The sequence below is a fragment of the Triticum urartu genome, chromosome 3A (assembly GCF_056163025.1).
Source record: "Triticum urartu cultivar PI428250 chromosome 3A, HENAU_Tu73, whole genome shotgun sequence".
NCBI classification, from domain to species: domain Eukaryota; kingdom Viridiplantae; phylum Streptophyta; class Magnoliopsida; order Poales; family Poaceae; genus Triticum; species Triticum urartu.
The window spans coordinates 458,068,000-458,090,312 of NC_141875.1; the positions used below are offsets into that span (position 1 = coordinate 458,068,000).

The following is a 22,313-nucleotide window of genomic DNA, read 5'->3' on the forward strand; positions in this document are numbered from 1 at the left end:
TTGGCGGATTGTGACCAACTCTCTAGCTACTTGGGCAAATAAATTCTCACGTCATCTTGAGCTTTCTGACATATGCCCCATTTGTGGTGTGGAACGAGAGGATGGGTTCTATGCGATGTGCAGGTGCCCCCTTGCGAAGGAACTTTGGCATGCCATGGCGCTAGATTGGGTCATCCCGAGGGTTGAATCCGTTCGCAACACGGGGCCAGAATGGTTGTTCACCCTCCTTGAGCCTTTGGACGAGACGACGCGTATGATCGTACTGATGATCATGTGGAGGACTTAGCACGTGCGGAATGAGATCACACATGAAAAACGGCCACCTCCAACTGAGTCCTCTCGGCGGTTCCTACATGGATATATCAGCTCTTTATTATGCCTCAAGCAGTACCCCAATGGTGATGTTATGAAGGGGAAAATGGTGATCAATGCTGCGCCACCAACACATACAGCCAGCGCCCTAGCTAAAGAGGAGCTGAGCTGGGTTGCTCCTACTACAGGATGGACCAAGTTGAACACGGACGTAAGCTTCATACCGGCTACAGGTATGGCAGGAGGTGGGATGATCCTCCGGGACACTCAGGGAAACATCATTTTTAGCGCTTGCCATGAACTCCGTACTTGTGGTAACGTGCTGGGCGCCGAGCTCGCGGCGTGTAGGGAGGGGCTGGAGCTAGCCCTCCACCGGACGATGCTGCCAATTTTGGTAGAACTAGATAGTTCTGAGGCAGTGTCGCTGATCATAGCAAATTCCGATAATAGATCAGTACATCGCTTCGTGATCCAGGAGATTAAAAGCTTGGCCTCAACTGAGGATAGAGAGATTTCTTTTACTTTTTGTCGTCGTTCGCAGAATAAGGTTAGCCATGAACTTGCTGCTTATGGCCGTAGTACCCCCCGAACCGCAGTGTGGTTGTACTCGGGGTTAGACTTCATTGTAAACTTGGTTGTGGCTGAGAGGCCCCGTGAGTAATGAAAATCTCCTTTACGTCCCGTCCACCCCCCCCCCCCCCCCCCCCCCCGAAAAAAAGATATCGATAGTTCTCTATAAAATTGGTCAAACATACAGAAAATTAACTTCAAAAAAATACACATTATAGAGTACTTTGTAATAAATGGTGCTAATTCAAACAAGAACTACATCTGTTCTTCGAAATTAAATCGTGCTAGTACAAACAAGTCATAACATACCATGCAGCTTAAAAACACACTAGCAGCTCGTACAACATAAATGATGATTCAAAAGAGAGCTTCAGATAGATGTTATAACAAATCAAATTCTAGAAGTGCATTACAAATTTGATAAGCATCAGCAACTCATCAACCATGATGTGTTTACTGAACTCGGTGCCAACTGTGCACATAGGATGAAATAACCAGGTGGAAGTTTTGCGTCATTGAGTATCACATCACTAACATGAATCCTGCCGTAGGCCCCGCTTCTCCTCCCAGGACACAGTTAGACGAATCAGATCATCGTATCAACCGCAGAAAGGTCAACCACCATGCCAACAGCAGGCCTTTGCTCATGAACCTGCGGAATTTTTGGTTAATAAGCAATTGCATCAAGAAGCTGCCAAAAAATTATGCATGTAAAACTTACAGTAGCACAACTGTTGCCTAGTGATTTTGACATTTGTGGCTTTAAAGGCTGGAGCTGAAAATCACAATTCGCACTGCTACATTCCACTTTATCGCATACTCGAACCTTCTGAGTCAAAGAGATACCAAAGATTTTGCAGCCATTTGTGTGAACATCCTTGTCATTTGGTTCATGCTCTGCACTGCCGATGGAGGGCAACTTTTTAGTTCCAGCACAACTAGCTACTGCTTTGCCTGAAACAAGACGAGGCCAGAGAGGTAATGTATGACTGGTTCTTCCCATATCTTGAGTGGCGTTGATAGTAACATGTCTAATATTATCATCCTTATCCAGGCTTCTGCATACGTATTCAAAGCCATGTATCTTGGAACTAGTTTGAGGGAACATTAGCACAGATAATGGAGAGGATGCTTGAGGCATTGCTGGTGTTACTGGCCCACGATAATCGCATCCCTGTGACATAAGCCATTTATATGTTGCACCAGATGTATAGTTGCCATCAGGTTGACAGAAGCTAGAACCTCTTATAACAGCATCAGACAAAGTTCCTCCATAAGGACGAAACACTTCTTGACCTTGCAAGACCTTTTGGAATCTTTGAGACTCCCCAAAGCCTGAGCAGTGGTAGGAAAATCCATGGTTTTCAGGCGGGGTTCTAGCACCAAGTCCTGGAACCCCTGGAATGTTACACATGTTGATAGAGCAATTCCGATCATCACTGTACTGAAAATTTCTTGCTTCAGACGCCTGAGAAGCCTCAGAAGCTGAATTAACAGTACCATCATGGGCTTTAGAACCCAATAATTCTTGACCTTGCAAGACCTTGTGGAATCTGGCAGATTCCGCAAAATCCGAAGAAACACTTCCACCTGCCAAAATGGCTAAAAAAAGTTCAGTAGGGCACAACAGTGTATCAAATGATTATCTCTTCACTTACAACCCAACCTACTTGGAAGCAACATGTCTGGATTAACTTGGGGGAGGCATGGCTTCAGCCGTTTTGAATGGGGAGAGGACAGATGAGATCCCGAAACCGATCCAGCAAGTTCAATCTCCCAAGGAGATACCCTATTAGGGCGACGGCACTCTACATCATCATCCCATCTCACCTGTCAAGTTTTCCATCAGTCATGATTTAAGGACAAGGAATCTAATGAGAACAGATAAAGTAAATGACTAAGATTCCTTGTTCAACACGGCATGCAAAATATGGTTTTAAATTACATCCTATGCAATCCTGGAAACCAACTAGCACAATGCTAAACTCCAGGGTTCACATATCCTTGACTCCTTGTGAGAACTTTGCCATGGGACATTATAGTATATTGCAAGGTTTCAAACCTTGTTCCACCATCGGGAATTTCCAATCACATTAACTTGAAAAAAGTAAAACTGCTGATTTCATCTATGACAAAGAATTTCAGCGAATATTTTATGGAAGCTCGGTTTCGGCTAAATTAGATGCATCCTACCCGATTAATAGCATATATACAAATGTTTGGCAGTCGTTATATGGACATTCAGAAATCTTTCTACTTTGATCTATTATAGCATGGTTCAAACCCAGTAATCCACAGATGAGCCCAGGCTCATCAACTCCCGATGAACAGTAAATTCCAAAAACTCTAAAAAAATTTGGCATCCAAGACGCTAGAGTGCACTAGTAGCATGCAAATTTTCATGGTAAAATGACATCCGAGGAGCTCTAGAAAAAAAACAGTTCTCCAAAGTGCCATTTTCCAAAACTTCTGTGAGAGCCGATTTTTTTTTGTCTAGAGCTCCTCAAACGTCATATGTTCAGGCAATTTTTGCATGCTCCTAGCGCACCCGAGTATCTTGGATGCCAAATTTTTTTTAGATTTTTTTGAATTGTTTTGCTATTTTTTACTGTACATGGGCGGGTGTAGATGGCCCTGGTTACCAAAACGCCGCCCTTGGTTTAAACCAAAGTAAAAAATACTAAGAGCACAAGCTCCAATAGTTAATCAAGGAGTAGGACAAGTATACAATTGAGTAGCTGCCGTTAGGGATGCAAGCGGATGGCGTCCACAACCATCCCCAAACAGGTAAATTAAACTAACACGATTATTAAAGTAATGAGGATTATTGCAATTTTGACTACGCGGATGCATCCGCCTGCATCCCCGGCTGCAGTATGAATTGTATCTTTGAGTGCACTATACTTCTACTCTGTTATGCTGCTCCTCTTACTAGTAAACCACAGTTGTATAGATTAGTGCAAAACATTGGAACTTAATGAGGGCATATTCTAATGTAGTAATCTTGATTAGGACAAATGGACAACGCTTCACTTTTCTTCACAGGCATTTACATTATTTTCCAGAAATGAAACGACAGGATTTCTTTGGCCCTTGATGCTTTGAAATGACCAGCATCTATTCAAAATTCAAGCTGGGCATACTGTAATTCGCCAACTGATGAAAAGTTACACATAACACAAAATGCTGAAATCGAAGACAGAGAACCACAATGCTTTTGTTGCATTTAATTAATAAAGATAGATGGTCATACACCTAGAGTACTATGCACATGCATCGATACCAACATTGGTGCAAATATGATGTGTCAAGCATGAGAAAGCAGAACATACCACCAAACATTTCCACTTCGAACCATGCGACTTCAGGTCTGACTCTCTGCTCCCAGTTATCATCCCAGTTGACCTGAAAAACAAGAATAGTTATGGCATTGTGAACCCAATCACAGAGAAATTTTTTTAACTATTGCACCATACCTTCTTTCTGAAGCATCTTCATTTTCATATTTCATTTTAAACCTCATTCCAACAGAAAAAGGTTGACTGAAGCTTCTCATGAACTTCCAATATGGTACAATGAACTCGACTCACATAACCTGTCAAGTCCAATGAACTTATTCAATACAAATGAACCGTCCAAGTTGCACAGGAGAAATGCACAAATATTATGAGAATCAAAGCAAATTATTACCAATCTGAATTATCTATCTGAACAGGGTGCTGACGAGATTCTATTTCTTTCTTTAGTTTAATTATTATCAATAATGGGATAGAGCACTTTCAAAATAGTTGCATTGATGCTAAATGAGCATAATGAAAACGTCCACAAGTAATAAACAGAACATGTCAATTCCCAAATATCAAATTCAGACATGACCAAACAAATCTGAATGGCTGCCCCAAATGTGTAGTATGCCACAATTAAATGACCTTTGAGAATAACATGTAATGTGATAATTTAGCATTTACGAGGAAACATAGATGGCCAGACCAATGAGATGAGATACAAAATGTTGGATTGGGGGAAGCAACAAAGAACAAGAAGCAACTCAAAACTGTCTTCACCAGGGAACTGAACCTGACTGCTGAATAAAAAATGAGTCGTACGGTATTAAGAACGAGTATTCAAAATAGTTAGCACAGGACTGACAGGTCGTAAAGTTTAAGATACCATAGCCGACAAGTATAATTTGTTCTAGGAAGACACTATAACTGATTCGCCCAACCTTTTCTTATTATGGTCGCCAACATGTACAACTTGTTCAAGGAAAACACTAGAACTGTGTATTCATCCAACCTTTTCTTATTATGGTTGCCGACGTGTCTAACTTTTTCTAGGAGAACACTATAACTGTGCATTAGTCGAACATTTTCTTATTATGGTTGAGATAAGGAGAGGAAGCGACTTGTACGACCTTAATTAATACAGGCAATTGAGACGGTTATGAAAACAATCAGCAAAGTACCTGGGATTGTAGTAGATGTGAAAAATACTTTTCATAGCCACAGCATGGGCAACATTACCGAGACTACGAAGACTTGAATCCTGGTTAAAAAGTGCAGGAAAAGGAGATACATTTTTTAGCTGAGCAGCTCGGCGCACTCCCAATTGGAGCACTCCATCTTCACCTCTGGACGAGAATAAGAAATCATTGCCGAAGGGAAGCTAGAGTAAGTTCCAATGAAGGCATCGTGAGTTATAAATCGTTACCGGAGGAACAGCACTGCATCCCCAGAGACAAGCTTCTTTTTGTTGACGAATGCACTCCATCCAGTGGTTAAAAGGTGCCTCCGTGGCTGGCCTGTAACAGTTGGGAGCAGACCTGTTAGCCACTCGGGACCACAAATTTTCTCAGGGTTTCTTCAAATCCCAATGGTCTTCGTATTAACAATGGTTGTAACGGTAAATTATAGCCAAAAGACCACCTCATGAAAGAAAGCAAATGCAGATGACCAACAATCTTCACTGTTGTCTGGTTATACACATCTAAATAAGCCATCTCTGTAACACCTCATGATATGTCATAGCATTCTATATATCTCAGGTGGGCAGCCTAACAAATACGCTGAACCTGAGCTATAAGCAATAATAAGCCAGTGAATCGCTCTTGCAGTACCTCGATAGATATGTCGGAACCTCCACTCGGTGCCGTGCAGATCCTTGGCCACAAGCTCCTGGGACGGCCTCTGCAGGTTGTAATCCTGCAGACGCCAAGCAAAAAAGTCACTACTACCAGTACCAAGTCACCTCGAGGCGACAAAATCACTTCATCACCAACGCCATGTACCAGAGGCGGGAAGCAGTCCTCAGCGGCACGGCGCGGCACGGAGAAGCCCCCGTGCGTGCTGGTGTCGGAAGCCGTGAGCGTCTTGCAGAACATGTGGGGCATGCGCGCTCGGCGCTTCGCGGCACCGGTGTCCTCGCCGTCACCGTCGCAAGCTTCCTCGCTCTCCCCTTGGCGCATCCGCCTCTTGGCTTCCTGCAACCATCACCGACGCGCAGAGCTTTGATCGTTCAGCTCACATTGACCATGTCCGATGCTATCATTACTGGCATATTCAGATCAGTGGTAGTGGTAGTGGTACCTCGTTGTCGACCACGAGAGAAACTTGCGCGTAAACCTCGTCCGTAGCTGGGTCCGCCTGCAGGGAGCACGCTCTCTCAGTTAATACCTCGAACACATTGTGGACACCGTACAGCACGAGCAGCAGGCCGCGCGCGCGCGCACGCACCTGGAGATTGACATCGACAACTCGGCAGAACACATGGGGCGGCACCGCGGCCACCGCCTCCCGGGTGTGCTCGAGGTGGCCCTCCGGCAGGTACACGACGGCGCTGCCCTTCCGAGGCAGCGGCCCCACGGGGCCGGCGCACGCGTGCCACAGCTCTAGGCACACCGTGCCCCTCGGGGGCTCAGCCGAGGGACCGCCCTCCTCCTCGTCCTCCACGGTGTTGAGGTCGATGCCTATCATGGCCGCCGTCAGGTGAGGACGCAGCGCCTCTCCGCGGACACGGAGCAACGGTCGAGGAGGAGTGATGGAGACGGAGCACGTCGCCCGGTGGTGGGTAGGGGATCGCGTGCTAGCTCACGGGCGTTTAATGGGGGGCCGGGAAGCGGAGTGGGTGGGAAGTGGGGAGTGGAGGTGGGGTGGCGACACATGGTGGTGATGGCCATGGGTGGCTATAGGAGGTGGTGGTGGGGAGCTAGCTAGGGGGAGCTCGTAGGGTAGGAGGCAGAGGGGGAGCCAGGGCTACGGACTAGGAGTTGGATAAAGCCGCGCGGGGCTTTCACACTTGTTCCGTCTGTGACTCTGCTATGTTGACTGTCGAGGACGAAGAGAACTGCTCCCTATCATACAGTGCTGCGCTGCTGGAAAAGAAAAGAGGACGAAAGAGAGCGAAAGGCACGGGAACCGCGCAGCGAGGACGGACGGCGTCGCAGATGCGAGATCCGTCCGCATTCATTTGGGAGCAAACGAATAAAACAGGCCTCCCAACGCGTGGCCACAAGCAGACCGTCGTCCGTTTTCTGTCCGCTTTCGACCTATTTCATGTCTAAGTTTAGGCTGAGTTTGCGGCCGAACGGACACACGGACGTGTGCCCTTGTCCTGCCATGGCCCGTCCGTCGGTGAGACAGACCCCTCTTTCTCTTTCTCTACCCGCCCCACCGCCCCTCCCCACTGCCCCCTCACCGCCATCGCTGTCGCCATCGCCACCCCTGGTCGCATTGTGTTCCACCAGGGTCGTCCCAGCCACCACCGCGTTATGCCATAGCTGTCTCCGCACCGGCCTCCCGAAAAAGAATTTGGCAGGCGTTCTCTGTGTTGCCGGTGGGAGACAAATTACGGCCGTCGTTGTCGCTCGTCGTCCCCAACCTCTTCCGGTCGGCCGTTCGGTGATGCAGGGCGCCCTCCACCACCACCGACCCCAAAACCTTGCTTTGCTGCCTGCGAGGGGAGCAGGTCGTGCACTATCCGGCCGCTTTCCGACCACGACCGCAAGGCGTTCGACGGATTGCTCACAAGGTACAATGGACAGTGGTGATGAGTTTTTCTTTCACAATTTCATTTGCTCATCGGATGATGAAGAGCTGGCAGCTGCGTTGGTCGTACATGAACACATCACTAGGAAGCGGCCTCGGTACAGGGGATCAATCCCCGACCATGCTCCCGCCTTGGACAGCAATAGAGAGAAAGGGCACACCCTTCTCTATGTCGATTACTTTAAGGATGGTCCACTCTTTAGGCCACATCAATTTCGTCGCCGATTCCGAATGAGAAGGCATGTGTTCAATCATATTCGCGAGGGAGTGGTCGCGCATGACCCATACTTTGAGTGCAAAGTGGATGCCCTAGGCAAGCTTGGTTTCTCTTCATACCAGAAATGCACTGCGGCTATCCGCGGAATCCCTGGTGATCTTTGTGGATGAGTATGTTCGTATGAGTGAGTCCACATGTCTCATCTCATTGTATAGTTTTTGCACGGCCGTGGTGAAAGTGTTTGGCCCGGAGTACCTTAGAGAGCCAAATGCCGCTGATACAGAGAGGTTGTTGGCGATCAATGCCGAGAGGGCTTTCCGGGCATGCTTGGTAGTATAGACTGTATGCACTAAAAATGGATGAACTGTCAATTTTCTTGGCAGGGACAGTACAAGGGGCATGTGAAAGGTGCCACTGTTATACTTGAAGATGTAGCTTCACAAGATCTCTGGATATGGCATTCTTTCTTCGGCATGGCTGGTTCTCAGAATGATATTAGTGTTCTTCAGCGGTTTCCTGTGTTTGCAAGGCTTGCGGAAGGGCACTCCCCGGAGGTGAACTTTGAGGTCAATGGCCACCATTACAACAAGGGATATTACCTAGCTAATGGCATCTATCCTCAGTGGTCCACTCTTATGAAGACCATACCCAATCCGTAAGGAGAGAAGAGATAGAGGTTTGCCCAAATGCAAGAGAATGCTATGAAGGATGTGGAGCGTGCTTTCTGAAGGAAATATGCCCTAAAGGCAAAAATAAAGTTGTTATTTATATTTCCTTATATCATGATAAATATTTATTATTCATGCTAGAATTGTATTAACCGAAAACTTAGTACATGTGTGAATACATAGACAAAACAGAGTGTCCCTAATATGCCTCTACTTGACTAGCTCATTAATCAAAGATGGTTAAGTTTCCTAATCATAGACATGTGTTGTCATTTGATGAATGGGATCACATCATTAGAAGAATTATGTGATGGACAAGACCCATCCGTTAGCTTAGCACTATGATCGTTTAGTTTATTGCTATTGCTTTCTTCATGACTTATACATGTTGCTATGACTATGAGATTATGCAACTCCCGAATACCGAAGGAACACTTAGTGTTCTATCAAACGTCACAACGTAACTAGGTGATTATAAAGATGCTCTACAGGTGTCTCCGATGGTGTTTGTTGAGTTGGCATAGATCGAGATTAGGATTTGTCACTCCGAATGTCGGAGAGGTATCTCTGGGCCCTCTCGGTAATGCACATCACTATAAGCCTTGCAAGCAATGTGACTAATGAGTTAGTCACGGGATGATGCATTACGGAACGAGTAAAGAGACTTGCCAGTAATGAGATTGAACTAGGTATGATGATATCGATGACCGAATCTCGGGCAAGTAATATACCGGTGACAAAGGGAACAACGTATGTTGTTATGCGGTTTGATCGATAAAGATCTTCATAGAATATGTAGGATCCAATATGAGCATCCAGGTTTCTCTATTGTTTATTGACCAGAGATGTGTCTCGGTCATGTCTACATAGTTCTCGAACCCGTAGGGTCCGCATGCTTAATGTTCGATGACAATTTGTATTATGAGTTATGTGATTTGATGACCGAAGCTTCTTCGGAGTCCCGGATGAGATCACAGACATGACGAGGAGTCTCGAAATGGTCGAGAGGTAAAGATTCATATGTTGGAAGGTTGAATTTGGACATCGGAATGGTTCCGAGTGGTTCGGGCATTTTTCTGGAGTACCGGGAGGTTACCGGAACCCCCGGGGAGAAGTTATGGGCCTTATGGGCCATAAGAGGGAAGCACACCAGCCCACAAGGGGCTGGTGCGCCCCCCTTGGGCAGGAGGCCGATTAGGACTAGGAGAAGGGGGTTGCCCCCCTTTCCTTCTCCTTCTCTCTTCCCCTTTCCTACTCTGTGTGGGAGGTGGAATCCTACTAGGACTAGGGAGTCCTAGTAGGACTCCACACCTTGGCGCGTCCTCCTAGGGTCGGCGGCCTCTCCCTCTCCCCCCTTTATATACGGAGGCAGGGGCACCCCATAGACACAGAAGTTGATCTTTAGCCATGTGCGGTGCCCCATTCCACAGTTTTACACCCCGGCCATATTTGTTGTAGTGCTTAGGCGAATGAGGGAGTCCTGGACTAATGGGTCCTCGGACGTCCGGCCTGTTAGCCATCGGCCGGACTGATGAGCTGTGAAGATTTGAAGACTGAAGACTGCACTCGTGTCCGGATGGGACTCTCCTTGGCGTGGAAGGCAAGCTTGGCGACCGACTATGTAGATTCCTTTCCTTTGTAACCGACGTTGTGTAACCCTAGATCCTCCCGGTATCTATATAAACCGGAGGACTTAGTCCGGAAGGGAGACTCATGACCATAGCCATACAAGCTAGGCCTCTAGGGTTTAGCCATTACGATCTCGAGGTAGATCAACTCTTGTAATACTCGTATTCATCAATATCAATCAAGCAGGACGTCGGGTATTACCTCCATAGAGAGGGCCCGAACCTGGGTAAATATCGTGTCCCCTGTCTCCTGTTACCATCGACCTTAGACGCACAGTTCGGGACCCCCTACCCGAGATCCGCCGGTTTTGACACCGACATTGGTGCTTTCATTGAGAGTTCCACTGTGCCATCCTCAAAAGGTTCGATGGCCCCTTCAATCGTCAACAATGACACCGTCCAAGGAGAAACCTTCCTCCCCGGACAGATTTTCGTGTTCGACGGCTTTGCACTGTGGGCCAACTCGTTTGGCCATCTAGAGCAGATCGATAGCTACGCCCGTGGCCACCATGTCAGATTTGGGAGCTTGAACTACGTCGCGGACATCCGTGGAGATCTGATCTTAGCTGGATTCAAGACCGCGGCGATCGCTCCTGGTCACCTCGATGAACATGACCTAAAACTATCATCGGACCATATCCAGGAGATAGCTCCTGTAACTGCTCTGGCCTTAGATCCGGAGCATACGACGCCATCTAAGGACTGGAGGTTCAACCCCACCACGGAGGCCACAGATTCCCCGGCTTTGGAGCCGCACATGGACTTAAACTCACACAATATTCTTGTCACCGGAACCCCGGACTCGTCTCCGGATGTAAGTTCCGAACCATGTGAGTCCACGGATGCCGAACTTGATTGTTTATCGATCTTCGAGTTCAGCGTCGCACACATCTTCCAGCACTCACCCCTGGGCGACGTGCTAAGCTCATTAAAGAACCTGTCCTTGGCGGGGGACTCACAGCCGAACTATATCCGGTTCGAACTAGAAGCTGATGATAGGGAATTTCGCTCCCCACCCGCCACCCACTTTATAGCCACTGTCGAAGACTTAACCGACATGCTCGATTACGGCTCCGATGACATCGGTGGTATGGACGACGATGCCGGAGAAGAAGAGGCCCAGGACCCGCCATTCACCGGACGCTGGACGGCCACTTCCTCGTACGATGTGTACATGGTGGATGCACCAAAGGAGAATAGCGGCAATGACAAAGAAGACCCAGTTGAGGATAAACCTCCTGAGATACAATCGAAATGCCGACGTCAGTGGCGCCACTCTAAGTCACGCCGCAATAAAGATAGCAACACCGACACATGAGAAGATAACACTCCGAAAGGTGCCAAAGACAACAAAGACCCTGTTGACGCAGCTACCGAACGGGATGAACGGGAAGATGGGCAGGTTAGCCCTGGTAGACAGGCCACACACGAGGACTCGGAGGACAGTAATTATCTTCCACTCTCCGAGGATGAGGCGAGCCTCGGCACCGAGGATTTCATCGTGCCTGAAGAACCTCTTGAGCAGGAGCGCTTAAAGTGCCAGCTAATAGCCACTGCAAGGAGCCTAAAAAAGAAGCAGCAGCAGCTTCAAGCTGACCAAGATCTGCTCAATGCTAAATGGACCGACGTCCTAGCAGCCGAAGAATACGACCTCAAGCGCCTGGCCAAAATCTACCCGAAATGCAAATTACTACCTCAGTTCAACGACGAGGCACCAGTACACATACCACCATTGCGCAATGCGGCTGACCGACCACCACGTGGACGGGACAAAGCGACAACTCAAGCTGAACACCAGCCAGCCCCACCTCATCGCAAAGGCAGAGGTAAATCGTCTCACGGTCATACATATGACCTTCGACATGACCTGAACAGTAGAGCAGTAAATACAAGATCAATCTACCGATCGCGAGGACGTACCTTGATACACGATGACGACTACCTATTAGGACGTGACAAACCTAGTCATGCTCGAGCCGATAACCATAGACGGACTCCGTCGGAGCTACATCGCGACACGGCTCGATATAGAGGCACCGCACACCCTCTTTGCTTCACTGATGAATTAATGGACCATGAATCCCCCGAAGGGTTTAAACCCGTCAACATTGAATCATACGACAAAACAACTGATCCCGCGGTATGGATCGAGGATTTTATTCTCCACATTCACATGGCCCGTGGAGATGACCTCCATGCTATCAAATACCTCCCACTAAAACTCAAAGGGCCAGCTCGGCACTGGTTAAACAGCCTGCCTAAAAATTCCATCGGCAGCTGGGAGAACTTGGAAGAAGCCTTTCTCGACAACTTCCAAGGTACATATGTCCGGCCGCCTGACGCCGATGACTTAAGTCACATAGTTCAACAGCCCGGGGAGTCAGCCAGGAAATTTTGGACTAGGTTCCTAACTAAAAAGAACTAGATCGTCGACTGTCCGGATGCAGAAGCCCTAGCGGCCTTTAAACACAGCATCCGCGATGAATGGCTCGCCCGCCACCTCGGCCAAGAAAAGCCGAAATCTATGGCCGCCCTCACGGCCCTCATGACCCGCTTTTGTGCGGATGAGGATAGCTGGCTGGCTCATAGTAAAAATACGTCCAAAGAGGCAGGCTCCTCCGAGGCCAAAAACAACAACAGCAAGCTCCAACGCAGCAGACACAAACGCCGAAGCAATGGCGATAACACCGATGAAACTGCTATAAACGCCAGATTCAGCGGCTCCAAGTACGGTCAGCGGAAAAAGTCGTATCAAAGAAACAATCAGGGACCATCCAGCATGGACTGCATACTTGACCATCCGTGCCAAATCCATGCCACCCTGCACAAACCAGCCAATCATACTAACAGAGATTGCTGGGTTTTTAAGCAAGCCGACAAGTTAAACGCCGAGAATAAGGAAAAGGGATAGCTGAGCGAGGACAATGACGAGGAGCCCCTGCAACCAACCACAAGGGGACATAAGAAGTTTCCCCCTCAAGTCAAAACGGTGAACATGATATATGCGACACACATCCCCAAGAGGGAGCGCAAGCGCGCACTAAGGGACGTCTATGCGATAGAGCCAGTCGCCCCAAAATTCAATCCATGGTCATCGTACCTGATCACTTTTGACCGTCGAGATCATCCGACCAGTATCCGGCACGGTGGATCAGCCGCACTAGTCCTAGACCCAATCATCGACGAATTCCACCTAACGCGAGTCCTCATGGACGGCGGCGGCAGCCTCAATCTGCTCTATGAGGACACAATATGCAAAATGGGCATGAACCCATCACGGATCAAACCCACAAGGACTACCTTTAAAGGAGTCATACTAGGCATAGAGGCCCGCTGTACGGGCTCAATCACACTAGAGGTTGTCTTCGGATCGCCAGATAACTTCCGAAGCGAGGAGTTAATCTTCGATATCGTCCCCTTTCGCAGCGGCTATCATGCACTGCTCGGAAGAACCGCATTCGCTCGATTCAATGCGGTACCTCACTACGCTTATCTCAAGCTCAAGATGCCCGGTCCACGCAGCGTCATAACAATCAATGGAAATATGGAACGCTCCCTCCATACCGAGGAGCACACAACGGCCTTAGCAGCAGAAATACAGCGTGGCCTTTTCCAGCAGAACCTTAGTTCAGCGGCCAAGCCCCTGGACACCATTAAAAGAGTCCGGACTATTCTGCAGCAAGACAACCCGGCTCATCAAGAGCTTAACTAGAAATTTGGCCTCCGTCCCAGTCCCGATCAAACAGCGGCATTCGTACCGCGCGTACATAACTACGCACTCAAAATCCCATGGGTATCGATGGAGGCATAGCTAGCTCGTGATCCACAGTGTGGCTCGGCTGACCCTAGGATTCACACACTTTTACTTTTCCTTTTCCTTTTGGGTTTTTCTCTTTTCGAGGTTTCTCCTGACAACCCGTTTGTCGGACACACCAAGGAGGCGAGGAGCTTTGGCGTACAAGGAATCCCCAGGTGGTCTCTGCTAACGATTGTTATACCTATTTTACATACCCGCACGCAACTCCCTCTTGGTCATGACATGTTAAATAGCCTTACTTGCTTATCGCATTACTTGTACAAGTACGCCTTGACGTATTAATCACATTACAAATGGTAGCGTCAGCTTATTACTTAATTTTCCCGTTTTTCCTTACCTTTATATCTATTACTCATTGCACACGTACACTCTGGTACATTTTACTTTACTATGGGCTTTCGCGCCCCGCAATACGGTAATAAAGTCTGAACACCTTTTTCAGTGCGGTTCGGCACCCCGAACTTATAGCATTATATGCATCGGCTCTGAATCATGTCTTTGGTCAATAGTTGGGTTGCCCGGCTCCTGTGCTTACTACCTTACGTTCCGCTATATTGGCTAGGGTAGTAAAGGGAGAACTACTGCGATTGTGTCCCGGTTCTTCTGGATGAGTGCCTCAGTAGGGAAAGCCGAAAAATGACTGTCATGATGCAGCGTGAGCTGGTCAGCTGTTCGAGAGGTTTCAAATCCTTAGAGATTTTTTCCGCTTTATGCGAGGAATCGGTTTCTTATCCGATCAGGTGCGTCTAGCGCCCCAAGTTCGTCCTTTCGAATACCAGGGGCTTCGCCAAAATTTTCATTGTCAAACTCCTATGGCTAAGTGAGGGTGATAAAGGCCATATAGTCTGATTTCCTTGTTCGTTGCGCTAAACACCTCCTTTAAGGACCAGAATATGGAGTAAATAGTGTTTAGATTTATCCCGAACACCCACGTACCATCTACATGGGGGCAGGAGCCGATGACTGGCCAACCCTCAGATTTCATAAACGGCCGCACAGGAGGTAAAATTTTAAAATCACAAGCATTATATTACATAACATCATTGTCCCATATTACAGGACAGGATAATACGAATGTTTTCATGGGAATATAACATCCTTCGTACATTGCTCCGCCACAAGGCGGGATCCCTCCAGGACACTATCAAAATATAGCTCGGGTCAGCGGTGCTCCTTGCCCTTAGGCGGCCCCTCGGTCATCAGCTTCTTGGCATCCATCTTCGCCCAGTGCGTCTTGGCGCGGGCAAAGGTCATCCGTGCACCTTCAATGCAGACCGACCGCTTCACGACTTCAAGCCGTGGGCAGGCACCCACAAGCCGCTTCACAAGTACGAAGTAGCTGCTGGGCATGGGCTCGGCAGGCCATAGTTGGACTATTAGGTCCTTCATGGCCAGCTCGGCCGCCTTGTGCAACTCGACCAGCTGTTTCAGCTCATCGCTGAAGGGCACCGGATGTTCTGGTCCAAGGTATTGAGACCAGAACAACTTCTCTGTAGAACTCCCTTCTTCGGCTTGATAGAACTCGACAGCATCCAATACGCTGCGCGGCAAATCCGTAAACGTCCCTGGAGAGCTCCAAATTCGGGTAAGTAAAAGGAACGTTTCCTTCGCAGACTTGCTTTGCATAACGAAAGCCTTACCCACGGCGATCTTCTTGGCCGCCTGTATTTCCTGAAGGGCGCTCTGGGCTTCGGCTCGGGCATCTTGTGCGCTCTGGCGGGCCTTTGCAAGTTCGGACCCTTGCGTCTTAGAATCATGCTCCAGGGACTCGTACTTCTTGACGACGTCCTGGAGCTCTTGCTGGACCTCGCTGATCCAGGCCTCGTGCTTCTCGGGCGCGGTGCGTTCCCTTGGCCACTTTGTCCTCGGCCTCGGCTAACGCCTTCTTGAGGGCCACCACCTCGGTCGTGGCCCCTAATAAAGTTCATGGCACTTTAATCAGCACGAACCATTCATCCTTCCTAAATATACACACAGGCTACTGCATACCTTGGGTGTCCTCTAGCTGCTTCTTCACGAGGCCGAGATCTTTCTCGGCCCGCTCCAGGTTTTGCTTCAGTCCGGAGACCTCTGCAATATGAGCGGCAGTAGCCACCAGCGATGCCTGCTTATTCACATAGACATCTTATGATTAGACTCCTGCGAAAATTATTTTGATCCTCTGTTCGGCTTTTCCTTTCCGGACACTGAACAGAGCATCAGGGGCTACTGTCTACACTGTGATATTCTTCTCTACAATTACATCACTTACCTCAAAGCTTGTTAGAAGGCTAGCATAGGCTTCGGTCAGTCCGCTTTTGGTGGACAGAACCTTCTCAATCACCGCACCCATAAGGATACGGTGTTCATCCACAATGGAAGCGCCTCGCAGCTCTTCCAGCAGATTATCTGGTGCCTTTGATTGGACAGAGCTCACCAGTGGAACAGGCACACCTCCTCCTTTCAGGGAAGGCTGCTCGCTTGACTCCGAAGCCGTGTAGGTCTCCGGAATGGTATCTGGCTGGAGGCCGAATTGAACTTGGCCCCCACCACCAGCCCCCATGGGGGCTTTTTCCCCCATGTGTACGGCGGCCAAGGAGTCATCCTTTGGCGCCACCCCGGCGATCTCTGGAACCTCTCCCTGACCTGAGAAGGTCCTTTGGGACACCACTTCGTCATCACCCTTGGCCGAGGGAGAGTGAGCAGGCGGCGGTGACACGCTGGCCATCTCCTTTGAATCTAGCGAGCCTCCTGTTGAGGATCGCGGGGAGCTGTCACGGGCCAAACTGCAATAGCATAATTTAAACATATTAATATTAAAAAGTGGAAAGGCCAGACATTTGGACGTGCATAAGGTACTTACGAGGCAGCCCGAGGCTTGGTTCGGGGGGGGGGCGCTCCAGACTGCTATCGACATCCCACGCGGAGTTATCCGCGAGGGAGCCCTTACCCCTCTTGGGCGCCTTCGCCTCCAGAGTTGGGGAGGCCCCCCTTTTCTTCCTTCCCTCCTCAGGGGGGTCGTTTTCCTCCTCCTCTTTGTCGCCGTCTTCGGTGGCTGAAGAGTGAGTCTCGTCTCCGGACATGACGTCCGAAGCACCTTTTCGGCGAAGGCCACTCCTAGCCCCTTTGGCCGTTTTCTTGGCCTTCTTATCCGGCACATCATAAGGCGCCGGAAAACAGCATCTTCATCAGAAGTGGGGTTTCTTGGTCTTCGGATAGCGGAGCCGGACAGTTAATCCGCCCCGCTATATTGATCCAGGCCTGAAAAATTGATAGGAAGGCTTAGACTCCTTCCTCAAAATATGCCAGTAGAGGGTATACCTTGAAAACATGAAAGAACTTACCGAATTGGCCTGACATTTTAAGCTGAGCCCACGATCCTCGATCGTGGGCGGTGGTGTCTCGCCGGCCTTGAAGAGCACTTTCCAGATGTCTTCGTGCATCGTGCCGAAGAGCTCTAGTAGCGTTTGGTGCTTGGCCGGATCGAACTCCCACAAATAGCAAGTACGGCGTTGGCACGAAAGGATCCGGGGAATGAGCATAACCTGGATCACGTTCACGAGTTTGATCCCCTTGGTTATCATGTTTTGGACGCACGTCTGAGCCTGGTCAGCTCGCTCGAAGAGCCCTAGATTAGGCCCTTCTCTTGGCAGGAGGTGAGCCGCATTGGAGCTCCGGATCGGAATCCGGGGGCTGCCGCCCAATTGGTGTTGCGCGGCTCGATGATGTAGAACCACCCCGACTGCCACCCCTTCACCGTCTCCACAAGGGAGCCTTCGGGCCATGTGACATTGGGCATCTTGCCCACCATGGTGCCTCCACACTCTGCTTGTTGGCCGCTCACCACCTTCGGCTTCACATTGAAGGTCTTCAGCCATAGGCCGAAGTGAGGTGGGATACGGAGAAAGGCCTCACACATGACAATAAATGCTGAGATGTTGAAGACAGAGTTGGGGGCTAGATCATAGAAGTCCAGCTCATAGTAAAACATTAATCTATGGAAAAATGGGTGGAGAGGGAATCCCAGCCCGCGGACGAAATGTGTGAGAAACACCACCCTCTCATGGGGCTCTGGGGTAGGGACGATTTGTCCCTTGGCCGGGAGTCGGTAAATGATCCCCTTGGCCAGGTATCCGGCCTCCCGAGCTCCTTGATGTCCTCCTTCTTGACGGAGGAGGCCATCCACTTGCCTCTAGCACCAGACCCGGACATGATTGGAGTGCTTTCTCAGGTGGGAAAGCTAGAGCTTGGGCGCTGGAGCTCGAGTATGGACGGGCAGAGGAAGGAGAAGGCGTGGGAGAAGAACAGGGAATCCTTATCCCCTTATAAAGGCAGTGAATATCGAACGCCTCCCCACTCGCCTTAAACCTAGCCTATTCCCAAGGGCCGTGTAAATAGGCACGGTTGGGTTACCCACGCCCGAATTGATGAAAACCCCGCAATAAGGGGACACGATCTCTGCTTTGACAAGACGTGCCAATGGCAACCGCGTCTCGAAACATGGAGTAGCAGACGAAAAACGGTTTGAAATTATGGCCGGACTGACGTGATGTCATGTTACTAAAGTGGTCAGCAGATTGGATTCTGAAATATTATACTCTCTACGGCTGTGTGTTGTAGATCCGGACACGATTGTTTCGTCCGAAGACTATCTTGGAGTTCGGAAGGAGGAACCCGCCTTGCAATGCCGAAGATAAATCTGCGCGCCGGACTCCTCGTCAGTGAAGCCAGGTTCAGGGGCTACTGAGGGAGTCCTGGACTAAGGGGTCCTCGGATGTCTGGCCTGTTAGCCATGGGCCGGAGTGATGGGATGTGAATGTGTGAAGACCGAAGACTGCACCCGTGTCCGGATGGGACTCTCCTTGGCATGGAAGGCAAGCTTGGCGACCAACTATGTAGATTCCTTTCCTTTGTAACCGGCCTTGTGTAACCCTAGATCCTCCCGGTGTCTATATAAACCGGAGGACTTAGTCCGGAAGGGAGACTCATGACCATAGCCATACAAGCTAGACCTCTAGGGTTTAGCCATTACGATCTCAAGGTAGATCAACTCTTGTAATACTCGTATTCATCAATATCAATCAAGCAGGACGTAGGGTATTACCTCCATAGAGAGGGCCCGAACCTGGGTAAACATCGTGTCCCCTGTCTCCTGTTACCATCGACCTTAGACGCACAGTTCGGAACCCCCTACCCGAGATCTGCCGGTTTTGACAGCGGTAACTTCATCATCACCGTCAACATGTCGTCATGCTGACGGAACTCACCCTCGGCCTCAGCTGGATCAAAAGTACGTGGGACGTCACCGAGCTGAATGTGTGCAGATCACGGAGGTGGCGTGCATTCGTTACTTGATCGGTTGGATCGCGAAGACGTTCGACTACATCAACCGCGTTACTAAACGCTTCCGCTTTTGGTCTACAAGGGTACGTAGACACACTCTCTCCTCTTGTTGCTATGCATCTCCTAGATAGATCTTGCGTGATCGTAGGAATTTCTTTTGAAATATTGCGTTCCCCAACAGTGGCATCCGAGCCAGGTCTTGCGTAGATGTTATATGCACGAGTAGAACACAAAGAGTTGTGGGCGATAATAGTCATACTGCTTACCAGCAACGTCTTACTTTGATTCGGCGGTATTGTTGGATGAAGCGGCCCGGACCGACATTACATGACCGCGTTCATGAGACTGGTTCTACCTACATGCTTTGCACACAGGTGGCTGGCGGGTGTCTGTTTCTCTAACTTTAGTTGAATCGAGTTTGACTAAGCCCGGTCCTTGTTGAAGGTTAAAACAACACACTTGACGAAAATCGTTGTGGTTTTGATGCGTAGGTAAGAATGGTTCTTGTTGTTGGGGAACGTAGTATTTCAAAAAAAATCCTACGATCATGCAAGATCTATCTAGGAGAAGCATAGCAACAAGCGGGAAGAGTGTGTCCACGTACCCTCGTAGACCGAAAGCGGAAGCGTTTAGTAACGCGGTTGATATAGTCGAACGTCTTCGCGATCCAACTGATCAAGTACCGAACGCATAGCACCTCCGCGATCTGCACACGTTTAGCTCGGTGGCGTCCCTCGAACTCTAGATCTAGCTGAGGCCGAGGGAGAGATTCATCAGCACGACGGTGTGGTGACGGTGATGATGAAGTTACCGACGCAGGGCTTCGCCTAAGCACTACGACAATATGACTAAGGTGGAAAAACTGTGGAGGTGGGCACCGCACACGGCTAAGAAATCAACTTATGTGTCTATGGGTGCCCCTTGCCCACGTATATAAAGGAGGGAGGAAGAGGAGGCTGGCCTAGGAGGGGCGCGCCTATAGGGGAAGTCCAATTAGGATTCCTAATCCTAGTTGGAGTCCCCTTCCTTTTCCAAGAGAGGAGAGAGGGAAGAAGTCGGAGAGGGAGAAGGAAAGAGAGGGGGGCGCCGCCCCCTCCCTAGCCCAATTCGGACTTGCCATGGGGGGGCACGGCCACCCCTTGAGGCCCTTCTCTCCTTTCCCGTATGGCCCATTAAGGCCCACTACTTCCCCCGGTGAATTCCCGTAAATCTCCGGTACTCCGAAAAGTACCTGAATCACTCGGAACCTTTTCGATGTCTGAATATAGCCTTCCAATATATCGATCTTTACGTCTCGACCATTTCGAGACTCCTCGTCATGTTCGTGATCTCATCCAGGACTCCGAACAACCTTCGGTACATCAAATCACATAACTCATAATACAAACCGTCATCGAACATTAAGTGTGCGGACCCTACGGGTTCGAGAACCATATAGACATGAACGAGACACATCTCCGGTCAATAACCAATAGCAGAACCTGGATGCTCATATTGGCTCCTACATATTCTACGAAGATCTTGATCGGTCAAACCACATAACAATATACGTTGTTCCCTTTGTCATCGATATGTTACTTGCACAAGATTCGATTGTCGGTATCCTCATACCTAGTTCAATCTCATTACCGACAAGTCCCTTTACTCATTTCGTAATGCATCATCCCGTAACTAACTATTTATTCACATTGCTTGGAAGGCTTATAGTGATGAGTATTACAGAGAGGGCCCAGAGATACCTCTCCGACAATCGGAGTGAAAAATCCTAATCTCGATCTATGCCAACTCAACAAACACCATCAGAGACACCTGTAGAGCATCTTTATAATCACCCAGTTACGTTGTGACGTTTGATAGCACACAAGTTGTTCCTCCGGTATTTGGGAGTTGCATAATCTCATAGTCATAGGAACATGTATAAGTTATGAAGAAAGCAATAGCTACAAACTAAACGATCATAGTGCTAAGCTAACGGATGGGTCTTGTCCATCACATCATTATATAATGATGTGATCCCGTTCATCAAATGACAACACATGTCTATTGCTAGGAAACTTAATCATCTTTGATTAACGAGCTAGTCAAGTAGAGGCATACTAGGGACACTCTATTTGTCTATGTATTTGTCGGATTTCGGGTTCCAGCAGACCCTTGAGGTTTGAACACTGGGGTGCGCGCGGAGATTTCGCCCCCTACCTACTTGCACCCCTCCGCCATGCTAGGATCTAAACTAAGGATAGAACAACACAAGAGACACAGGGTTTATACTGGTTCGGGCCACCGTTGTGGTGTAATACCCTACTCCAGTGTGTGGTGTGGTGGATTGCCTCTTGGGCTGATGATGATGAACAATACAAGGGAGAACAGCCTTGCGAGGGTCTGTTCTTGGCTGGGGCGATGAACTGCTCGGAGGAGTTCAGTGACCTTTCTCTCTCTCTCTCTGCTTTCCTCCAACTGACTGACCCTGATTTCGACCCTAGCTTGCTTCTGGGTTGGCTGATTCTCGATCCCCTCTACCCTGGGGGTGGCTAGTCCTATTTATAGGGGCCCTGGTCCTCTCCCCAAATATTGAGCGGGAAGGGAGCCAACAATGGCGGGCTAATTTGAAGGGGGATAGCAAGTATCAGCTATCCTGACAAAAGCAGTCTTCGCCTGTGCAAAGCTCTGGTGATGACGCCGTCTTGGGCTCCACGGTGACCTCCATCTCGTAGTCCTCCTGGTCTTGGTCTCGTTGCA

The 22,313-nt window shown here is 49.1% G+C and overlaps 1 protein-coding gene across 2 annotated transcripts; it reads right to left on the reverse strand.

The window, feature by feature from the left end:
• Positions 1 to 1,105: 1,105 nt before the first annotated feature.
• LOC125537814 (auxin response factor 2) lies at positions 1,106 to 7,209 on the reverse strand. 2 transcript variants are annotated; one of them, XM_087547349.1, is made up of 11 exons: positions 6,615 to 7,209; positions 6,468 to 6,524; positions 6,170 to 6,361; positions 5,999 to 6,083; positions 5,593 to 5,683; positions 5,334 to 5,512; positions 4,359 to 4,467; positions 4,215 to 4,287; positions 2,553 to 2,712; positions 1,604 to 2,484; positions 1,106 to 1,534 (listed from the first exon to the last, which is right to left on the reverse strand). In XM_087547349.1, exons 1-11 carry the CDS (start codon positions 6,852 to 6,854, stop codon positions 1,469 to 1,471), a joined length of 2,133 nt encoding a protein of 710 aa, XP_087403475.1. In that variant the 5' UTR covers positions 6,855 to 7,209; the 3' UTR covers positions 1,106 to 1,468. The 2 variants fall into 2 exon arrangements, with proteins under 2 accessions (XP_087403475.1, XP_087403476.1); XM_087547350.1 differs by having other exon boundaries at positions 1,604 to 2,472; positions 6,615 to 7,207.
• Positions 7,210 to 22,313: the final 15,104 nt, after the last annotated feature.

Bases quoted from the DNA above. Each gene is read 5' to 3' on its own strand.
- LOC125537814 (XM_087547349.1), bottom strand. From the start codon at position 6,854: ATGATAGGCATCGACCTCAACACCGTGGAGGACGAGGAGGAGGGCGGT. The intron at 5,684-5,998 runs GTACTGCAAGAG...CAACTGTTACAG, and splicing joins GTTCCGACATATCTATCGAG to GCCAGCCACGGAGGCACCTT. The intron at 4,468-5,333 runs GTTTTCATAACC...AGGTTATGTGAG, and splicing joins TCCCAGGTACTTTGCTGATT to TCGAGTTCATTGTACCATAT.